The following is a 16,201-nucleotide window of genomic DNA, read 5'->3' on the forward strand; positions in this document are numbered from 1 at the left end:
TGCTAAAGCTGAAACTGCAATACTTTGGCCACCTCATGCGACGAGTTGACTCACTGGAAAAGACTCTGATGCTGGGAAAGGTTGGGGGCGGGAGGAGAAGGGGACGACGGAGAATGAGATGGCTGGATGGCATCACCGACTCTGTGGACATGAGTTTGAGTGTACTCCGGGAGTTGGTGATGGACAGGGAGGCCTGGCGTGCTGTGATTCATGGGGTCGCGGAGAGTCGGACACGACTGAGCGACTGAACTGAACTGAACTGAAGCTGAAACTCCTAACGTATCCCTACCCACATCCACATTTCTCCTTTGGTGAACTGTAAGTTTGTTTCTGAAATCTGTGCGTCTGTTCTGTTTCGTAAATAGTTTATTTGTATCATTTTTTAAAAACTTGGACTCCACGTCTGATATCATGTGATATTTGTCTTTCATCCCACTCCAGTGTTCTTGCCTGGAGAATTCCAGGGATGGGGGAGCCTGGTGGGCTGCCCTCTATGGGGTCGCACAGAGTCGGACACGACTGAAGCAACTTAGCAGCAGCAGTCTGACTTACTTCACTCACTATGACTTTCTCTAGGTCCATGCATACGGCTGCACACGGCACTATTTTGTTCTTTTTAAATCGGTGCTTAAATTCTTTTATCGAGGTAGAGCATGCAAACAGAAAGGGCACGGGAAGGACTGAGGGAGACAGCTGTAATCACAGTGTCGTGGGGAGACAGGGCTATTGTGATGCCAGGACTACAGGATTGGGTTCCAGGGATATCGTGGCCTCTGATCTTGAGAAGGCAGCCTAGAAGAGGGACAGATCTGGGAAGAGAGTGTTTAGGAGGAGATCGGTAGGCCTGGCTTGTGCAGGACAGGGTGGAGAAATGCATAAGGTGGGTGAGATGACCCTGCACCTGGACCCACCTCCCTGTCGATCCCAGGGGAGACCAACCCTCAGCCATCACGTCATGAGGACGAGTCACTCTGAGTGAGGACGGACCTGCCTGCCCACCTCCTGGGAAGGACTACCCCCGCTCTTGGCATCTCTGCTCATCACCGCGAACTGAAATGAGGGGCCAGCTCCGGTGTCTTCAGGCAGACCGCCCCCGTGTTATACAGCCGCCCCCTCCACGCTCTTGGGTGGAGGGTAAAGGGCCGGAGTGAGATTCCCGGGGTCCCAGCTTCCCCCTTAGCTTCTCCCACCACTGAACTGCCCGCGCTCACACTCAGTTCTCTGTCCTGAGGCTCACGATGAAGTCCACTCTCAAAAGAGTAAAACGTGAGGAACGTGGAGGGGTGGGGTCAGCGGCTCCCCGTCTGTGTTGGGGATCCAGGACGCACACCCAGAGGGAAGCCCTGGGCTGTGGGATTTGCGCTCGGACCCAAGACGGGACCTTCTGGAAGCATCTGAGGTTGACTGGAGAGGAGCCCGAGGCTCCACAGGGGCGGCGCTCTCACGGGTGCCTGGGTCTGCAGGTCGGCAGGACACAGCCCCGCTGTGATCACCACCCAGGCCAGGGAGGATGGAGAAACCTGGCACCTGCCCCCGGAGCCATCCACCCTGACCACAGAGGAAATGATGTATCACCAAGGGTGGGGGCGCACCTCGGAGAAAGAGCCCAGCGTGGCCCAGGTGTTGGGGGGCGCATGTGAGACCCACAGAGGGCAGCTGTGGGCTGAGCGGAGTGGGCAACTCATCCTCGGAAGGTGACCGCGGACGTCCAGTCACGAGTCGGAGAGGAGCCGGGGGTCACCGGCCGGCGTTGCACAGCCCTTCTGCTTCTCACCCCGAGGTTTCTGCACACGGCTCAGCGCCAGCTGCCAGGAGGGCTGTGGAGACCAGGACAGGCCTGGACAAGGAGCAGAGAGGCCCAGAGGAGCAGAAGTGGGCGCCGGGAGGGACTCCCCTGAGGAGGCCTGACCCTGTCCCTGCCCGGGGCCTGCTGTTGCAGGTGACATCCCTGCTGGGGAAATGACCCCGAGGGGCAGGGCTGGGTGGCTGCCTTCAGCTCTGCTGCTGCTCCAGCTCCCAGGTGAGCGGCTCAGCCCTTCCTGGGGGAGGGGAGGGAGCAGGGCTGGAGGTGGGTCAGCGGGGGGCCAGCAGCGGGGGGCGGGGAGAAGGTTCCAGAAGGGGCCACCACCTGTCTCAGCAGCGAGCAGGAGGGTTCAGGGCACGAAGCAGGTGAGGCTGATCCACTGTGCTTGTGGGAGGGGGCGCCTGTGATGGTCAGACCTCAACGGTCACAGTCAGAGATGACCTCTTGGGGCACCACACACACACACACACACACACCCTGAGTTCTTCCCATCCTGGGCCCTTCCGTCTTCATGGAGACTCTTTCCTCTGTGCGGAAGGACCTCCTTCCCCCATCATCCTCTCCTGGGTCTGAGGAAGGGCCTGCCTTCTGCCTTGGCTTCCAGACCCCACGGGCCCTTGAGGGACCCAAATTCTGGGCTCCCCAGACCCAGACTCACCTGATGGAGTTGGACCTGGTTGTGTTTTCCAGGCTGTTTGTCCCTGAGTGGCCCCAGAAGCGTGACAGGCATCGTGGGGGGATCCCTGAGCGTGGAGTGTCGGTACCAGGAGGCGTTTGTGGACGACATCAAATACTGGTGCAAACACCCGTGTGTGCCACCGTGGAAGCTGGTGGAGACCAGAGAGTCAGCGAGAGAAGTGAGCAGGGGCCGCGTGTCCATCAGGGACCGTCCTGCAAGCCTCACCTTCACAGTGACCTTGGAGAGCCTCAGAGAGGAGGATGCGGGAACGTACGGGTGTGGGATCTATGTGCCACGTTCAGCTGACCCCACCTTCCAGGTGGAGGTGTCTGTTATCCCAGGTGAGCCTGTGACGCCAGCTCTAGGGTTGCTGACCGTACCTGGGACCCTGACCCTCAGGAAGGACCTGGAGCGGAGGGTGTCGTGGGCTCGGTGGTCAGGACCCAGGCTGTGAGTGATCGGCCTGCACGCGGCACGTGTCTACCTCTGGTTCTTCAGGACCTCCTGTGTCCATGCCTGACACACCCTCACACCTGAAGCTGTCTTGGGTGGAAGGGGAGGGGGGAACGCCCTGAATTGGGGGCCTGCTGCCTTTCTGACCTCGCAAGCATCAGGTCCACTCTGAAGGTGACCCTGTGTCTCTTCCTGGACCTCTCTGGCCAGCCCTATGGGCCAGAGATCAGCAGGGCCAGCAGAGGACACTGCAGTGTCGTGGAGGGCTCCTAGGGCCCCAGCCTTGCAGTGGTGGTCCTGGGGATCTGCAGCAGCCGCAGGAGGGGGGAGGCGGAGTCCCAGAGCCCACGTGGGGCTCTGGATGCTCTGGAGACCCCTCCCCCTCCAGCCTGACCTTGCCTCTCCCTCTTCCTCCTGGCGCCCAAGGAGGAAGCCCAGAGGAACCCGTTAGGCAAAGAAGGATGAGGTAAAGGGCTCTTAGGAGGTGTTATGGCCCTCAGGAGACTGCCACGTGCTGGAAATGAATCTTTAAACTTTTCTTTCTTTCTCTTCGGCCGTGCTGGGTCTTGGCTGCTGCACGCAGGCCTTCTCTGGTTGCAGTGAGCGTGGGCTGCTCTTTGCTGTGGCGCTTGGGCTTCTCACTGCCGCTTCTCCCGCTGCAGAGCACAGGCTCGAGAGCCCGGGTTCAGTCCTTGAGCACGCCGAGTGGCGTGTGGGATCTTCCCAGGCCAAGGATCGAACCCACGTCCCCTGCATTGGAAGGCAAATTCTTTGCCACTGGACCACCAGAGAAGCCCCAGTAAGGCTTCTTTGACAGAAGGCTGCTCTGGCTTCCTAAGAAGCCAGTCACAATCCTCTGTCCGTATGTACACTTTGTCCCCTTCACGTCCTGTTCTGACGTCCCCGGCTCCCCTGAGTTCCTTCCTGTTGGTTGCTGCTTCTCTGTCACGAGGGAGGTTTCCTTTGTGTGTTTCTCTTTTCAAGAAAGGAACCGAAAGTTTACTGGTTCCGCGGGGTGTGTCAGGGCAGGGCTTTGTCTGCTCACCTCAGGAGAGGCCACATTTCATGGGGTCCAACAGGTCGATATCTCTCTCGATCTTTCTGGTCATCCCCTCCCACGGAGAGGACTGCCTGGGGCCCTGGGTCTGGCTGACAGATGACACAGGGTCTCCTGATTCAGCTCAGACTCAGCTGCAGGTCTTCCCATCTGAGCTTCGCTCCAGCCACTCCCCTTTCCCATCACTGTCTGCCCTGTCTATCTGTATTAATCCCAAAAGAATACGTGTCACCCCGTTTGTCCCCTGGCAGGGTGGGCCGGGGGGACAGAAGTGTGGCTGTGCCTGGGGGTGACCTAGGGTCAAGTGCCCTCTCCTCACTCTCGGATCCCCAGGGGAGCAGGGCCGTATGCCTCTAACAGTGCCCACCTGGCCAGGGGGCATCTGGAGAGGGGTTGGGAGGGGGGCCCAGGGTGTTGGTCAGGACTGGGTGCAACCATGGGGGTGGTAGACACAGCACGTCTATCCAGATGGCGTGAGTAACCTTGACTGTGAGTCAGAGCCACACTGGGACGGAGGCGGGTACCCAGGGGGTGAAATGGGGCCTGACTTGTGTTTCTCCCTCAGTCTCTATGACAGCCAGAAGCCCCAAGAGGTCCACAAGCACCCCAGAGTCTCCCACGAGCCTGGCAGTGTCCACCTGGAGCACCATGTCCGGGCCGGAGGCCCCTGATCCCAGCCAAACTCGTTGGTAAGGGACCCCCATCCCAGGACATCTCACCTGGGTGATTTCTAGGTGAGACCAGGGAGTAATAGGCAAGTCTCCCTTCACCAAGGACCCTAACTTATTCAACAAATTCTGTAACAAGCAGTAAAGGTCCAGCTAAGTGCCTGGAGCTCTTGTTGATTTAGGATCCAGTAGCAAAGCACGCAGACACAGTCCTGCCCTGACAGAGTTGTGTTCTAAGAGACGAGTCACATTAATGAACAGATCGACACGTCGGTCATATAAATACACCACCTATTGATGATTGCTTGGAAGAAAATGTCACCTGGGTGAGGGGCCAGCATGTGTGGGAGGGTGGTGGAGTTTGCTAGTTAAAACACAATGATGAGAGGGCACCTAACTGATTACAGACGCTTGAATGGAGGCCTGCAGGATCTGGGGAGCCAGGCATGCCGGGATCCTCAGAAATAAGACACCAGGCACAAGGAGGGGCAGGTTGAACAAAAGGCCCCCAGCCCAGGGCAGGGCAGGAAGTAGACTCTCTGGGCATTGGTGACGCCTCTGTGCCCTGGAGCCCTGGTCACCTGTATCATCTTGCTGAAGAGCCCTGGCCTCTGAGGGTGGAGAGCTGCGGGCATCACTATTTCATCAGCCAGGGACTTTGAAGGACTGGAGCTTTGGAGACCCTGGGCAGGTACCGGCTGCTCACTGAATAAGAGAGAACAGTCCCTGCACTCGAGGTGGCTGTGCTGGCTAGCAGACATCAACCAAGTCTCCCCAGCATTGGGTTCCATACCCTAGACCGCAAAACCCCCACATGAGGAGTGTGTTAGTTGTTTCAGTCATGTCTGACTCTTTGCGACCCCCACGGACTGTAGCCCACCAGGCTCCTCTGTCCATGGGATTCTCCAGGCAGGAATACTGGAGTAGGTAGCCATTCTCTTCTTGAGGGGATCTTCCTGACCCAGGGATCGAATCCACGTCTCTCTTGCATCACAGGCAGATTCTTTACCCTCTGAGCTGCTGGGGAAGCCACCACGAGGAGGGCTCAGATAGAAACCCTCCTAATGCCCAGGTCCCCCTGGGGTCCCTGGTCTCCCTCACATGATTCTCATAGCCACATCCACCCTTACATCCACAGTCCTGTCTCAGGGGCAGTTCTTGAAGATCAGGGTCCAGAAGTCCTTCAGGTGGGGCTGCTCTGTGTCGGGTTGATCCTCGTATAGATTCTTGTAGCCACAGAACCTGGATGCGGGGCAAGCAAGGTGGAGACACCAGGGCCTTCCCTGACGGTGCTGCTCACTGTCTGTCTCCGTGTCCCCCACAGGTCCCTGCTGGGCAGCGTCCACTTCCTGCTCCTGGTCTTCCTGAAGGTGCCCCTGCTCCTGGGCATGCTCGGTGCGGTCCTCTGGGTCAACAGGCCTCTGAGGAGCCCTGCGGACAGGTGGAGTCAGCCCACGTATGAGAACTGGTACCCCCACGTTCATCGTGTCCTCTTTAATGATGCAGCTGGACCGCAGGATGGACATGACCTTCCGTCCGTCTGTCCTGTATCACCCTCTACCTCTCTCTCAGAATACTGTGTTTGAGAATTTCCTTGTAGCTTTCTTTCCTTGCTCGTGATTCTCTAAAAGCTAAAGCGTACCTCCTCAGTAGGTGCCTCTGAACTGTAACCACAGATCAATATTGAGCTCAGAGCTTCCAGCTCATCGGTGGAGCATCACTCGTGCACTGAACTCTCAGGTGCCCTCTCTGCAGTCTTCAAACCCCAGGAGTGTGGGAATCTTGCTTTTGGATCTGTTTTGATGGATCCAGGCAGTTCCATGGTTTCCCACATGATCCGTGCTACCATAATCACCCGCCCTCCACAGGTCTCGGATCCACCGTGGGGAATCTTCCAGTTGCTGAGTGTGTCTATTTAATTATGCATTCTAAAGTTCAGGAAAGAGCAATGCAGAGATTAGATGGTCCACGGGGCCAGCATGCACGGGACCTGAATCAAAACCCCATTCTACACGAAGCTTCACGCCCCACTGTTCTGTCTAACGGACCAAAGGGCCATGTTGGGTTTCTCCAACTGGTGTCAATTCAGAACAGAATCCAGCATTGCACGGAAAATCAGATTATTCCCTTCCCCACGCCCAGTCAAACTGGTTAGTGTGTTTAGGTCCTTCGTGGATGGCCGGTAGAAGAATAACAGTACAAAATTCACAGAACTGTCACAGAATCCTTCCTTCCTCCTGTCCGAAGGTAACCCAGGCCCCACCCTCACCCCATCGTTCAGGGCCCATGGTTATAGACCTGGTTCAAGTTTTTAAATCGATCGAGGGGCCATGAGTGAGTCTTCTATTTAATATCTTAGTCTCCACGACTTGTAGAAACAAAGACCTGGGTAGGCTGCCCACAGTTTCAGTTCAAACTGCAACGTGATGAACTTGCCGGCACCAAAGATCTCTGAGGGGCAGGTTATCATCTTGACTCATCTATCTGAAGCGGCCAGGACCTGGGGAATTGCACCCACTTTTCATGCGGCAAATATGTGGGGAGAGGAAGTAGTAACCACTAACTTAGGCATCGCTTCCAACCATGATTAAACAGAAGAAAGAGCTCAGCTTTTGGTGCTCACATTCCAGTTGGTGGACAGAGATAAATAACAGACACAACAGTACAGGTATGCAGGCATGCAGAAGTGTCCAAGTCCACATTGAAGAGGATCTTGTAGTAACATAAGATAAGAGGAGGTGCTATTGGTGAGACAGTAAGGGATGAGTCCTATCAGCCTCGTGAAGAGGGTGATATTTAACCAAGTTCAGAAGAAAGTAATGCAGTGAGCCCTGTAGGCACCTGGAAGAGAACCCTCGGGCAAAGGAACTGCAGGTGCAAACGTCCTGCCTTGGGAGCATTTTAATGCAGATCCAGGGGAGAGCAGAGGGCAGATGCTTGCCGGGTCCACTGGTGCCATGTTCTCCAAGAATCACGATCCTGTCGTGTTCACCAGCCTGAGTGGAAAATGGAAAACCAGGATTGGAGAACTTAGTTTCCTGAAAGCAGGGAGTCCTGAGAGAGGAATTCAGTCATTGATCCCATAGCTGAATTGCCACAGGCTATGCTGGAAAGACACTGGGCTTCAGGCAAGATGGGGACCATCAACTCATGGGGCCACAGCCCAGATGGAGACACACAGGGAACCACAAATCCCAGGAGATAAATCCAAGAGGGGGTGTCAAACGGTCCAACAGGACGCAGAACGAGAGAACCAACCTCAGTTGAGGGGCGCAAGGAAGTTGTACGGTCAAGGGTGTTGGCTGTGGGTCAGGAGGAGGAATAGGGGTCCAAGGGTCTGGATGAGGCCCAGTGTGGGGAGAGTGGCAGCCTGGGGGTGGAGCTGGAGTCAGGATGAGGTGGCTGAGTTCTGGGCCTTTGCGTGCTGCCATGAGCTGTGGGCGAGACCTGGTCAGAACATGGGGGCTTCATCTGGAGATGGGCGGGAGTCACTGGGGTGATCAGTGATCGATCAAGCAGAGTGAGCCATCTCTACTGCGTCTCTCCAGCTGTGCCCTGGGACCCAGGTCTACTGCCCGTGCCCGGGAAGCGGGGAGAGTTAAGACCCACATGGGAGGAATGGGAGACCCTGGTTTCTGCAGACAATCTTGAGAAGCTGAAAAAACCTAGGACTGCAGTCCCCCGTTACCCCCATCCCACTGCCCAGGAAGACGTGACTCGATGGCCCTGCACGTCACGTGAGCATGCCACTGTGAGTGAGGACGGGCAGTCTGTCTCCCCTCTGTGGGCAGGTGGAGACAGACCTGCACCGTGAAGAGGCCCCTGCTCATCACGTGGATCCAGGAGATGCCCAGCAGCCAGTGCCCTCGGGCCCCTGTTGCACAACCGCCCCCTCTGTGCCACTGATGGGGGAGGAATCTCCTCTCAGCCCCCAGGTCCCCAGCTTCTCATCCCTCCACCCCGTGTCCTCTCCTCGGGCCTCCTGTCCATTCCCAGTCTCTCTCTGCTTCTCAAAGGGGAGTAGACTGTCCAGAGGCGGAGCGTGAAAAAGGGGTCTTGGAAGCTTGGGAACCGCTGTTCTGTGTGTAATGTAGGCAGAGAGGGGCCCAAGAGGAGGGAAGTCACAGCCCGAGGGGGAACCAGAGCCAAGGTGGGATGTAGGAAGCTGTCTGGGGTCACAGGGCGGATTTGCAGTGCAGGAAGAGGAATTTGGGTCCTGTGGGGCCAGAGTCTTGTGGTCGCCTAGAGCTGCAGATGGGGAGACAGTGACTGCTTGGTCGCTGTCAGGACCGGGGAGGATGGATGAGCATGACATCCACCCTCAGGCTTCCCATCCTGACCACAACGAAATGACGTATCGCAGAGGGTGGGGATGTGCCACGGAAGAGGAACCCAGCTTGTCCCTTCTCTGTGGATGGACGTGTGAGGCTGAGAGCAGATCTGCTGTGGGTTGGGTGAGGAGGGGGCAGCCTCGCTGATCGAGGGGCCCTGCACATGTCCAGTCGCTGGACTGAGAGGAGCTGAGGGCAGTGGGTCCCAGCACCCTGACGAGTTGTGTGCCCCTCCCCCTAAGCTTCCTGCCCCCCTGACCCCTGGACCATCTGAGCTGACCCGGGACAGGATCAGGAAGCAGAGAGGCCCAGAGGAGCAGAAGTGGGCACCGGGAGGGACTCCTCTGAGGAGGCCTGACCCTGTCCCTGTCCGGGGCCTGGCGCTGCTGCAGGTGACATTCCTGCTGGAGAAATGACCCTGAGAGGCAGGGCCGGGTGGCTGCCTTCAGCTCTGCTGCTGCTCCAGCTCCCAGGTGAGCAGCTCAGCCCTTCCTGGGGGAGTGGGGTCACAGGGCTGGAGCTGGGTGAGTGGGGGGCCCAGCAGCAGGGGGTGGGGAGAAGGTTCCAGAAGGGGCCACCACCTGTCTCAGCAGTGAGCAGGAGGGTTCAGGGAGCGAACCAGGTGAGGCTGGTCCACTGTGCTGGTGGGAGGGGGCGCCTGTGATGGTCAGACCTCAATGGTCACAGTCAAGAGAGGACCTCTTGGGGCACCACACACACACACACACGGAGGTTTTCCCATCCTGGGCTCTTCTGTCTCCGAGGACACCCTGTCCTCTGTAAGGGGGGAGCTCCTCCCCAGTCTTCCTCCCCAGGGTCTGAGGAAGGTTCCCTTTCTGCCTTGGCCTCCTCCAGAGGAGGGACCCACATCCAGGGCTCTTGTGACCCAGGCCCACCTGATGGAGAGCCGGACCCGGTTGTGTTTTCCAGGCTGTTTGTCCCTGAGCGGCCCCAGCAGAGTGACGGGCATCGTGGGGAGATCCCTGATCGTGGAGTGTCGGTACCGGGAGGAATTCATAAACAATTCCAAATACTGGTGCAAACCCCCATGTCTGGTGATGACACCACCGTGGATCACGGTGCAGACCACAGAGTCAGCAAGAGAAGTGAGGAGGGGCCACGTGTCCATCAGAGACCGTCCTGCAAACCTCACCTTCACAGTGACCTTGGAGAGGCTCAGAGAGGAGGATGCAGGAACGTACTGGTGTGGGATCAACGTGCCGCTTTCAATTAACCCCACCTTCGAGGTGGAGGTGTCTGTGATCCCAGGTGAGCATCCTCCACCCTCACTCCAGCACCAGGCCGGTCACCCGGACCCTCAGGAAGGAAATGGGACAGAAATGCTGGGCAGTGAGTCTGGCTACGGGTGGCCGTGTTTGTTTGCACACACACACATCTCTGTCTCTGGCTGAGGCCACCCTAGAGCCATGTGGACTCAGTCAAGGTGGGCATCTTCCTGCTTCACAGGCTGGCGGACTCCTGCTCTGGGGTCTAGGCTGCTTGCTCTCTTCACAAGGGCACATCCGCTCTCAAGGGGCCCTTGTACTTTCTGGCCTGTGCCAGGTCCTGCCTATGGGGGGCTCACTCTCACAAGGGCCCACTGCATACAGGCCGGCCTTGACCCCGGGGCCCTGAGGACCTGAGACGGGCCCCCCTGAGCCCAGGGGTGGGACCTGCTCCAGAGCCCTCACCTGCGGCAGGCTTCTCCACCACAATCCCTACTTCCAGTACCCGCCCTGCCCTTGTGCTGGCCCAGAGGTCACCAGTGACCCGATAGTGTTCTGGAAGGCCCGCCAGGGGTTCTGGGGCTTCACTTTAACCCCAAGGAAAGAGCAAAAAGGAGCCCCTACTCTGTTGCTCTTGGGACTCACCCTGCCCTGCCAGGCTGACCCTGTCTATCCCTCTTACTTTCCACTTGGCATTGGCTGTGCTCACCAGCCAGGGTGCATTTGGAGGGGCTGGGAGGGGGGCCCAGGGTGCTGGCCAGGCCTGGGTGAGGCCATGGGGAGCGGTGGACACGCACATCTGACCAGATGACCTGAGTGACCTTGACTGTGTGAGTCACAGCCACGCGGGGACGGAGTGTGGGGACCCGGGGAAGGAAACGGGGCTTGCCTTGTGCTTCTCGCTCAGCCCCTCAGGCTTCTCCTGCAGCCACCATCCCCGAGAGGCCCACGGGCTCCCCAGGCTCTCCCACGACCCTGCCAGTGCCCACCTGGAGCACCGCCTCTGGTCAGGAGACCCCCGATCCCAGTCAAGCTCCTCGGTAAGGAGCCTACGTCCCAGGACACTGGCACCCGGGTGGTTTCTCCTCTGGGTGAGGGGACAGGTGGGGGATTTGTGTCTTCTGTCTCCAGGCCTTTGTTTATTCTCACGCCTGACTGTGAAGGCCCTACTACATGCCTGGTGCTCTGCTGTAGATGCAGGTAAGACCACCCAGGCAGGATCCTACTCTGATGAGAGTTGTGCTGTAAGGGTCAAGTCACGCCCTGGACCAGTCCACACAGAGTTCCTATGTAAATATGGTGGTTTGTGATGGGTACTACGGAGAGATACCAGTCACTGGGCCTTGGTGACAGTGTGTGTGGGAAGGTGATTTGATTTGCTATTTAATACATGATAATCAGGGATGCCTGGCTGAATCCTTTGAGGGGAGACCTGCAGGATCTGGGGAGCCTGGCATTCAGGGTTCTGCAGAAATAAGGCTCCAGGTAGAGAGAAAAGTGAGTGCAAATGTCCCATAAAAGGAGGCTTCGGGACCCGGTCCAGGGCAGAGCAGGTGGCAGAAGCTCTGGGCATCACTGGCCCCTCCACTGTGGCCCCTGCCCCCCACGAGCCCTGGTCAGACGTGTCATCCTGTCGAAGAACCCCAGCCTCCGGGGGCGGAGAGCGCTCAGGGAGTCGTTCCTTCATCCATCAACTACTACCGTCACTTTTTTTTTAACGTTCACCATATGACTTTTTAAAATTTAATTTTTATTTCATATTAGAGTATACGGCAGATGTTTAAGGGCTGATCTTCAGAGGTATCAGGCTTGTACAAGTTTCTCCCTGTGAATAAAACAAACAGTTCCTTCCTTCATGGAAAACGCTGTTTATAGGAGAGGAGACAACAAGCAAATAACCCCACGACTGGTTACTGTACCCCAGAGAGGGTAACCCCACACGTGGAGGGCCTTGGAAGGGATCCTGCTCCTGCCCAGATCCCGCCGGGATCCCTGGTCTCCCTCACGAGATTCTCACGGCCACGGCCACCCTCATGCTCACAGGCCTAATTCCCAAGGGGAATTGGTAAGCAGAGAGAAGGGGAGCAGAGGTCCTTAGGGCGTGGCTGCCCCGTCCAGAGGTGATCTTCATGTGGGTTGTCATGGCCTCAGCTCTGGGGGGCGGGGGTGGAGAGACCAGGGCGTCTCTCTAAGGATGCTGTTCACTGTCCCCGTGCCCCCCACAGGCCCCTGCTGGGCAGCGCCCACTTCCTGCTCCTGGTCTTCCTGAAGGTGCCCCTGCTCCTGGGCATGCTCGGTGCCATCCTCTGGGTCCACAGGCCCTTGAGAAGCTCTGAGAGCCGCTGACATCTGTCGCCATGACTGCCCAAGGTCACAGCCCCTCCGCTGGATGGAAGCGACTTCCGGCCAATAAATTCCGTGCCAGTGCTGCTCTCAGAACACTCGGTGGACTTTGGGAAACTTTTTCTTGCGATGTATCATACGAACAAAAGAATACACCTAATAAGTGCCTACTCTTTAAACCAAGAATACTCTATAACTCTTGAGTGTATGCATTGCAGCTTAAGTAATCCGTTCCGTTCCGTTCCGTTCAGTCGCTCAGTCGTGTCCGACTCTTTGCGACCCCGTGGACTGTAGCCTACCAGGCTTCTCCGTCCATGGGATTCTCCAGGCAAGAATACTGGAGTGGGTTACCATTTCCTTCTCCAGGGGATCTTCCCGACCCAGGGATCGAACCCGGGTCTCCCGCATTGGAGGCAGACGCTTTAACCTCTGAGCCACCAGGGAAGCCCAGCTTAAGTAATAGACATCGTCAAAACTTTTGAAGCCCTAAGTTCCACCTTTAAGTCTGGATTTTACATTCATCATCTCCTTTCTTCATGGTTTTACCGTATATATGCATATGATTTTCCAGAGTGTGTATTTCTGTACACATATAGGTTTGTCAAGATTATGTATATACACATAGTCTTTTTTGTCAACTTAATTTAATGTTTGCTGTGTAATGGAACAGAGTTGATTTACAATGTTGTGTTAGTTTTAAGTGTACATTAAAATGATTGTTATACCGGGGGCGAATTCATGTCAATGTATGGCAAAACCAACCAATATAATATTGTAAAATAATTTGCCTCCAATAAAAAATAAATTAATTACCAAAAAAAAAACCTAAAAAAAAAAATGATTGTTATACATACATATACTTATATCCATTTGTTAGAGTCTTCTCCCATAGAGGTTGTTCTAGAGTATTGACGAGAGGTCCCTGTGCTATACAGTAGGTCCTGTCGATTAACTATTTATTCAATATATATAGTAGTATGTATATGCTAACCTCAGACTCCTAATTTATCCTCCCCTCAGAGCGTTCACGTGTTTTTAGCAGTCCCAAAGCTTGCCCTGTTTTACTTTCTCCAGGTGCGTTTAGCTGCCGCTGGTGAGTGGCATCAGCTTCTCCGTGTGGGCGCCGTGTCTTTTCAGCTCTTCGCCTGCTGTCAGGCGTTTCGGTTTGTCTCCATGTCTCGGGTCTTGCCGTGAGCACGGGGGTGGGACGCTCCTCGGGATCCTGCTTTCGCTCCTTTAGACACGCGCCTGGGAGCGGGATGGCGCGGTGCACGGCGGCCCTTCTCCGCGGGTTCTGAGGGGCCCCCACGCTGTCCCCGCAGTGGCAGCGGTGCGCGGCGGGCCCCTGTTCTCCGCCTTCTTGCCGGCTCTCGGTAACTGTGGTCTGCTTGGCGATTGCCGTCCTACAGGCGGGAAGCGGTGTGCATTTCCCTGATGGCTAGTGATGCTGACTATCTTTTCATGGGCCTGTTGGCCATGAAATAGGCACTTTGGAAAACTGTTTACCCAATTTGTCTGCCGTTTTTCTTTTTGTCCACACCTCTTGGCTTATGGGATCTTAGTTCCCCAACCAGGAATTGAACCCATGCCCTAGGCAGTGAAAGTGTGGAGTGCTCATCACTGGGCTGCAGAGACGGAATTCCTCACCGCAATTTTTAAAATGGAATTTTTTTCTTGTTGAGTTGTATGATTTCTTTATATATTTGAGATATTAACCCCTTATCCCGAAGTATGGTTTGCAAATTTTTTCTCCCATTCTCTAAGTTTCCTTTTCCTTTTTGTTGATTGCTTCTATCACTGTGCATAAGCTTTAAAATTTGATGCGTCCCACTTATTAATTTTTGCTTTTATTGATTATGCTTTAGGTGTTATATTAAAAAATTCATTGCCAAGACCAATGTCACAGAGCTTTTTCCCTACGTTTGATTTCTGCGTATTCTAGGACTTTTTCCCTAGACTCTTTCTCCTGTTTTATTTGTCTAATTGACTCTGAAAACTGGTACAGCATTGTTACAGCCTTATTAAAAATCTTGCTATCTGATAGGACATTACTGCACATTGTTGTCTGACGTTGAGTCTTTGCAAATACTGGCCATTCCCTCTTCCATATAAAATTTACAATTAATCAAATTTAAAATTAAGAAAGAATAAATTATGTCGAGGAAAAAACCCCACAAGATCATTTCAATTGAAGCTGAAAAAAAATTTGATGAAATTTAACACCTTTTCATCATAAAAAACACTCAAGAAACTAGAAATAAAAAGAGAAACTACAATATATGCAACCCTGCTAAAACCTGACTCGCTCCTTCTAGCTTTCCGTGTCGACAATCGAATCACCTGTAATAATTTAGAATTTGGTTTCTTCGCTCCCAGTCCTCATTTCTTTCGTTTCTCGTTCTTGTTTATTCCACGAGCCAATCAAAGCCTTGAGTCGAAGTCATCCTTAGGAACATCCTGGTTGTCCTCCAGCTTTTAAAGGGAAGCCTTTTCATAATTTGCCTTTTTATCCTTTGGCCGTGCCCTGAGGCTTGTGGGACTTCCATTGTGGTTCAGCTGGTAAAGAATCTGCCTGCAATGTGGGAGACCTGGGTTTGATCCCTGGGTTGGGAAGATCCCCGGGAGGAGGAAACGGCTACCCACTCCAGTATTCTGGCTTGGAGAATTCCACGGACTGTGTAGTCCATGGGGTCTCAAAGAGTTGGACATGGCTGAGCGAACTTCACTTTGGGCATGGAAAACGTGGAGTCCTACCCACTCGATCCCCAGGGAAGTCCCTACCACTGGTTTTAATGTTTGCAGAGTGTTTCCTTATAGATACTTTCCACTCCGAGCTTATCATGAAAAGTACTGGATGCTCATATAATGCTTTGCAGCTTGTTGTTCAGTCATGCAGTCGTGTCCAACTCTTTACGACTCCGTGGACTGCAGCACACCAGGCCTCCTTGTCCCTCACCACCTCCCAGAGTTTGCCCAAGTTCATGTCCATTGAATTGGTGATGCCATCCAACCATCTCATCCTCTGTCACCCCCTTCTCCTTCTGCCCTCAACCTTTCCCAGCATCATGGTCTTGTCCAATGAGTCAGCTCTTTGCATCAGGTGGCCAGAGTATTGGAGCTTCAGCTTCAGTATCAGTCCTTCCAATGAACACCCAGGACTGATCTCCTTTAGAATGGACTGGTTGGATCTCCTTGCAGTCCAAGGGACTCTCAACAGTCTTCTCCAACACCACAGTTCAAAAGCATCAATTCTTCGGGGCTCAGCTTTCTTTATAGTCCAACTCTCACATCCATACATGACCACGGGAAAAACCATAGCTTTGACTAGACGACCTTTGTTGGCAAAGTAATGTCTCTGCTTTTTAATATGCTGTCTAGGTTGGTCATAACTTTTGTTCCAAGTAGCAAGTGTCTTTTAATTTCATGGCTGCAGTGACCATCTGCAGTGATTTTGGAGCACCCAAAAATAAAGTCTGTCACTGTTTCCATTGTTTCCCCATCTATTTCCCATGAAGTGATGGGACCACATGCCATGATCTTAGTTTTCTGAATGTTGAGTTTGAAGCCAACTGTTTCACTCTCCTCTTTCACTTTCATCAAGAGGTTCTTTAGTTCTTCACTTTCTGCCATAAGGGTGGTG

General features: G+C 54.6%; 2 protein-coding genes across 7 annotated transcripts; both read left to right on the forward strand.

Annotated features, from left to right (window-relative positions):
* Window positions 1–1,809: 1,809 nt before the first annotated feature.
* Window positions 1,810–8,445, forward strand: LOC129538649 (CMRF35-like molecule 6). Its single transcript, XM_088829360.1, has 4 exons — window positions 1,810–2,020; window positions 2,495–2,824; window positions 4,559–4,682; window positions 5,986–8,445. Exons 1-4 carry the CDS (start codon window positions 1,960–1,962, stop codon window positions 6,245–6,247), a joined length of 777 nt encoding a protein of 258 aa, XP_088685486.1. The 5' UTR covers window positions 1,810–1,959; the 3' UTR covers window positions 6,248–8,445.
* A 25-nt stretch (window positions 8,446–8,470) lies between these two features.
* Window positions 8,471–14,380, forward strand: LOC129544754 (CMRF35-like molecule 6). 6 transcript variants are annotated; one of them, XM_088829365.1, is made up of 6 exons: window positions 8,471–9,465; window positions 10,154–10,261; window positions 11,126–11,258; window positions 11,350–11,418; window positions 12,444–12,791; window positions 13,025–14,380. In XM_088829365.1, exons 1-5 carry the CDS (start codon window positions 9,405–9,407, stop codon window positions 12,562–12,564), a joined length of 492 nt encoding a protein of 163 aa, XP_088685491.1. In that variant the 5' UTR covers window positions 8,471–9,404; the 3' UTR covers window positions 12,565–12,791; window positions 13,025–14,380. The 6 variants fall into 6 exon arrangements, with proteins under 6 accessions (XP_088685491.1, XP_088685492.1, XP_088685487.1 ...); XM_088829366.1 differs by having other exon boundaries at window positions 11,147–11,258; XM_088829361.1 differs by having other exon boundaries at window positions 9,923–10,261; window positions 13,025–14,376.
* The last annotated feature ends 1,821 nt before the right edge of the window (window positions 14,381–16,201 follow it).

This window comes from Moschus berezovskii, chromosome 20 (genome assembly GCF_049115385.1).
Source record: "Moschus berezovskii isolate FMDL1 chromosome 20, NW_MosBer_1.0, whole genome shotgun sequence".
Taxonomy (NCBI): Eukaryota; Metazoa; Chordata; class Mammalia; order Artiodactyla; family Moschidae; genus Moschus; species Moschus berezovskii.

Bases quoted from the DNA above. Each gene is read 5' to 3' on its own strand.
- LOC129544754 (XM_088829361.1), top strand. From the start codon at position 9,405: ATGACCCTGAGAGGCAGGGCCGGGTGGCTGCCTTCAGCTCTGCTGCTG. The intron at 9,466-9,922 runs GTGAGCAGCTCA...TGTGTTTTCCAG, and splicing joins GCTGCTGCTCCAGCTCCCAG to GCTGTTTGTCCCTGAGCGGC. The intron at 11,259-11,349 runs GTAAGGAGCCTA...TTCTGTCTCCAG, and splicing joins GATCCCAGTCAAGCTCCTCG to GCCTTTGTTTATTCTCACGC.
- LOC129538649 (XM_088829360.1), top strand. From the start codon at position 1,960: ATGACCCCGAGGGGCAGGGCTGGGTGGCTGCCTTCAGCTCTGCTGCTG. The intron at 2,825-4,558 runs GTGAGCCTGTGA...TTTCTCCCTCAG, and splicing joins GGAGGTGTCTGTTATCCCAG to TCTCTATGACAGCCAGAAGC. The intron at 4,683-5,985 runs GTAAGGGACCCC...TGTCCCCCACAG, and splicing joins GATCCCAGCCAAACTCGTTG to GTCCCTGCTGGGCAGCGTCC.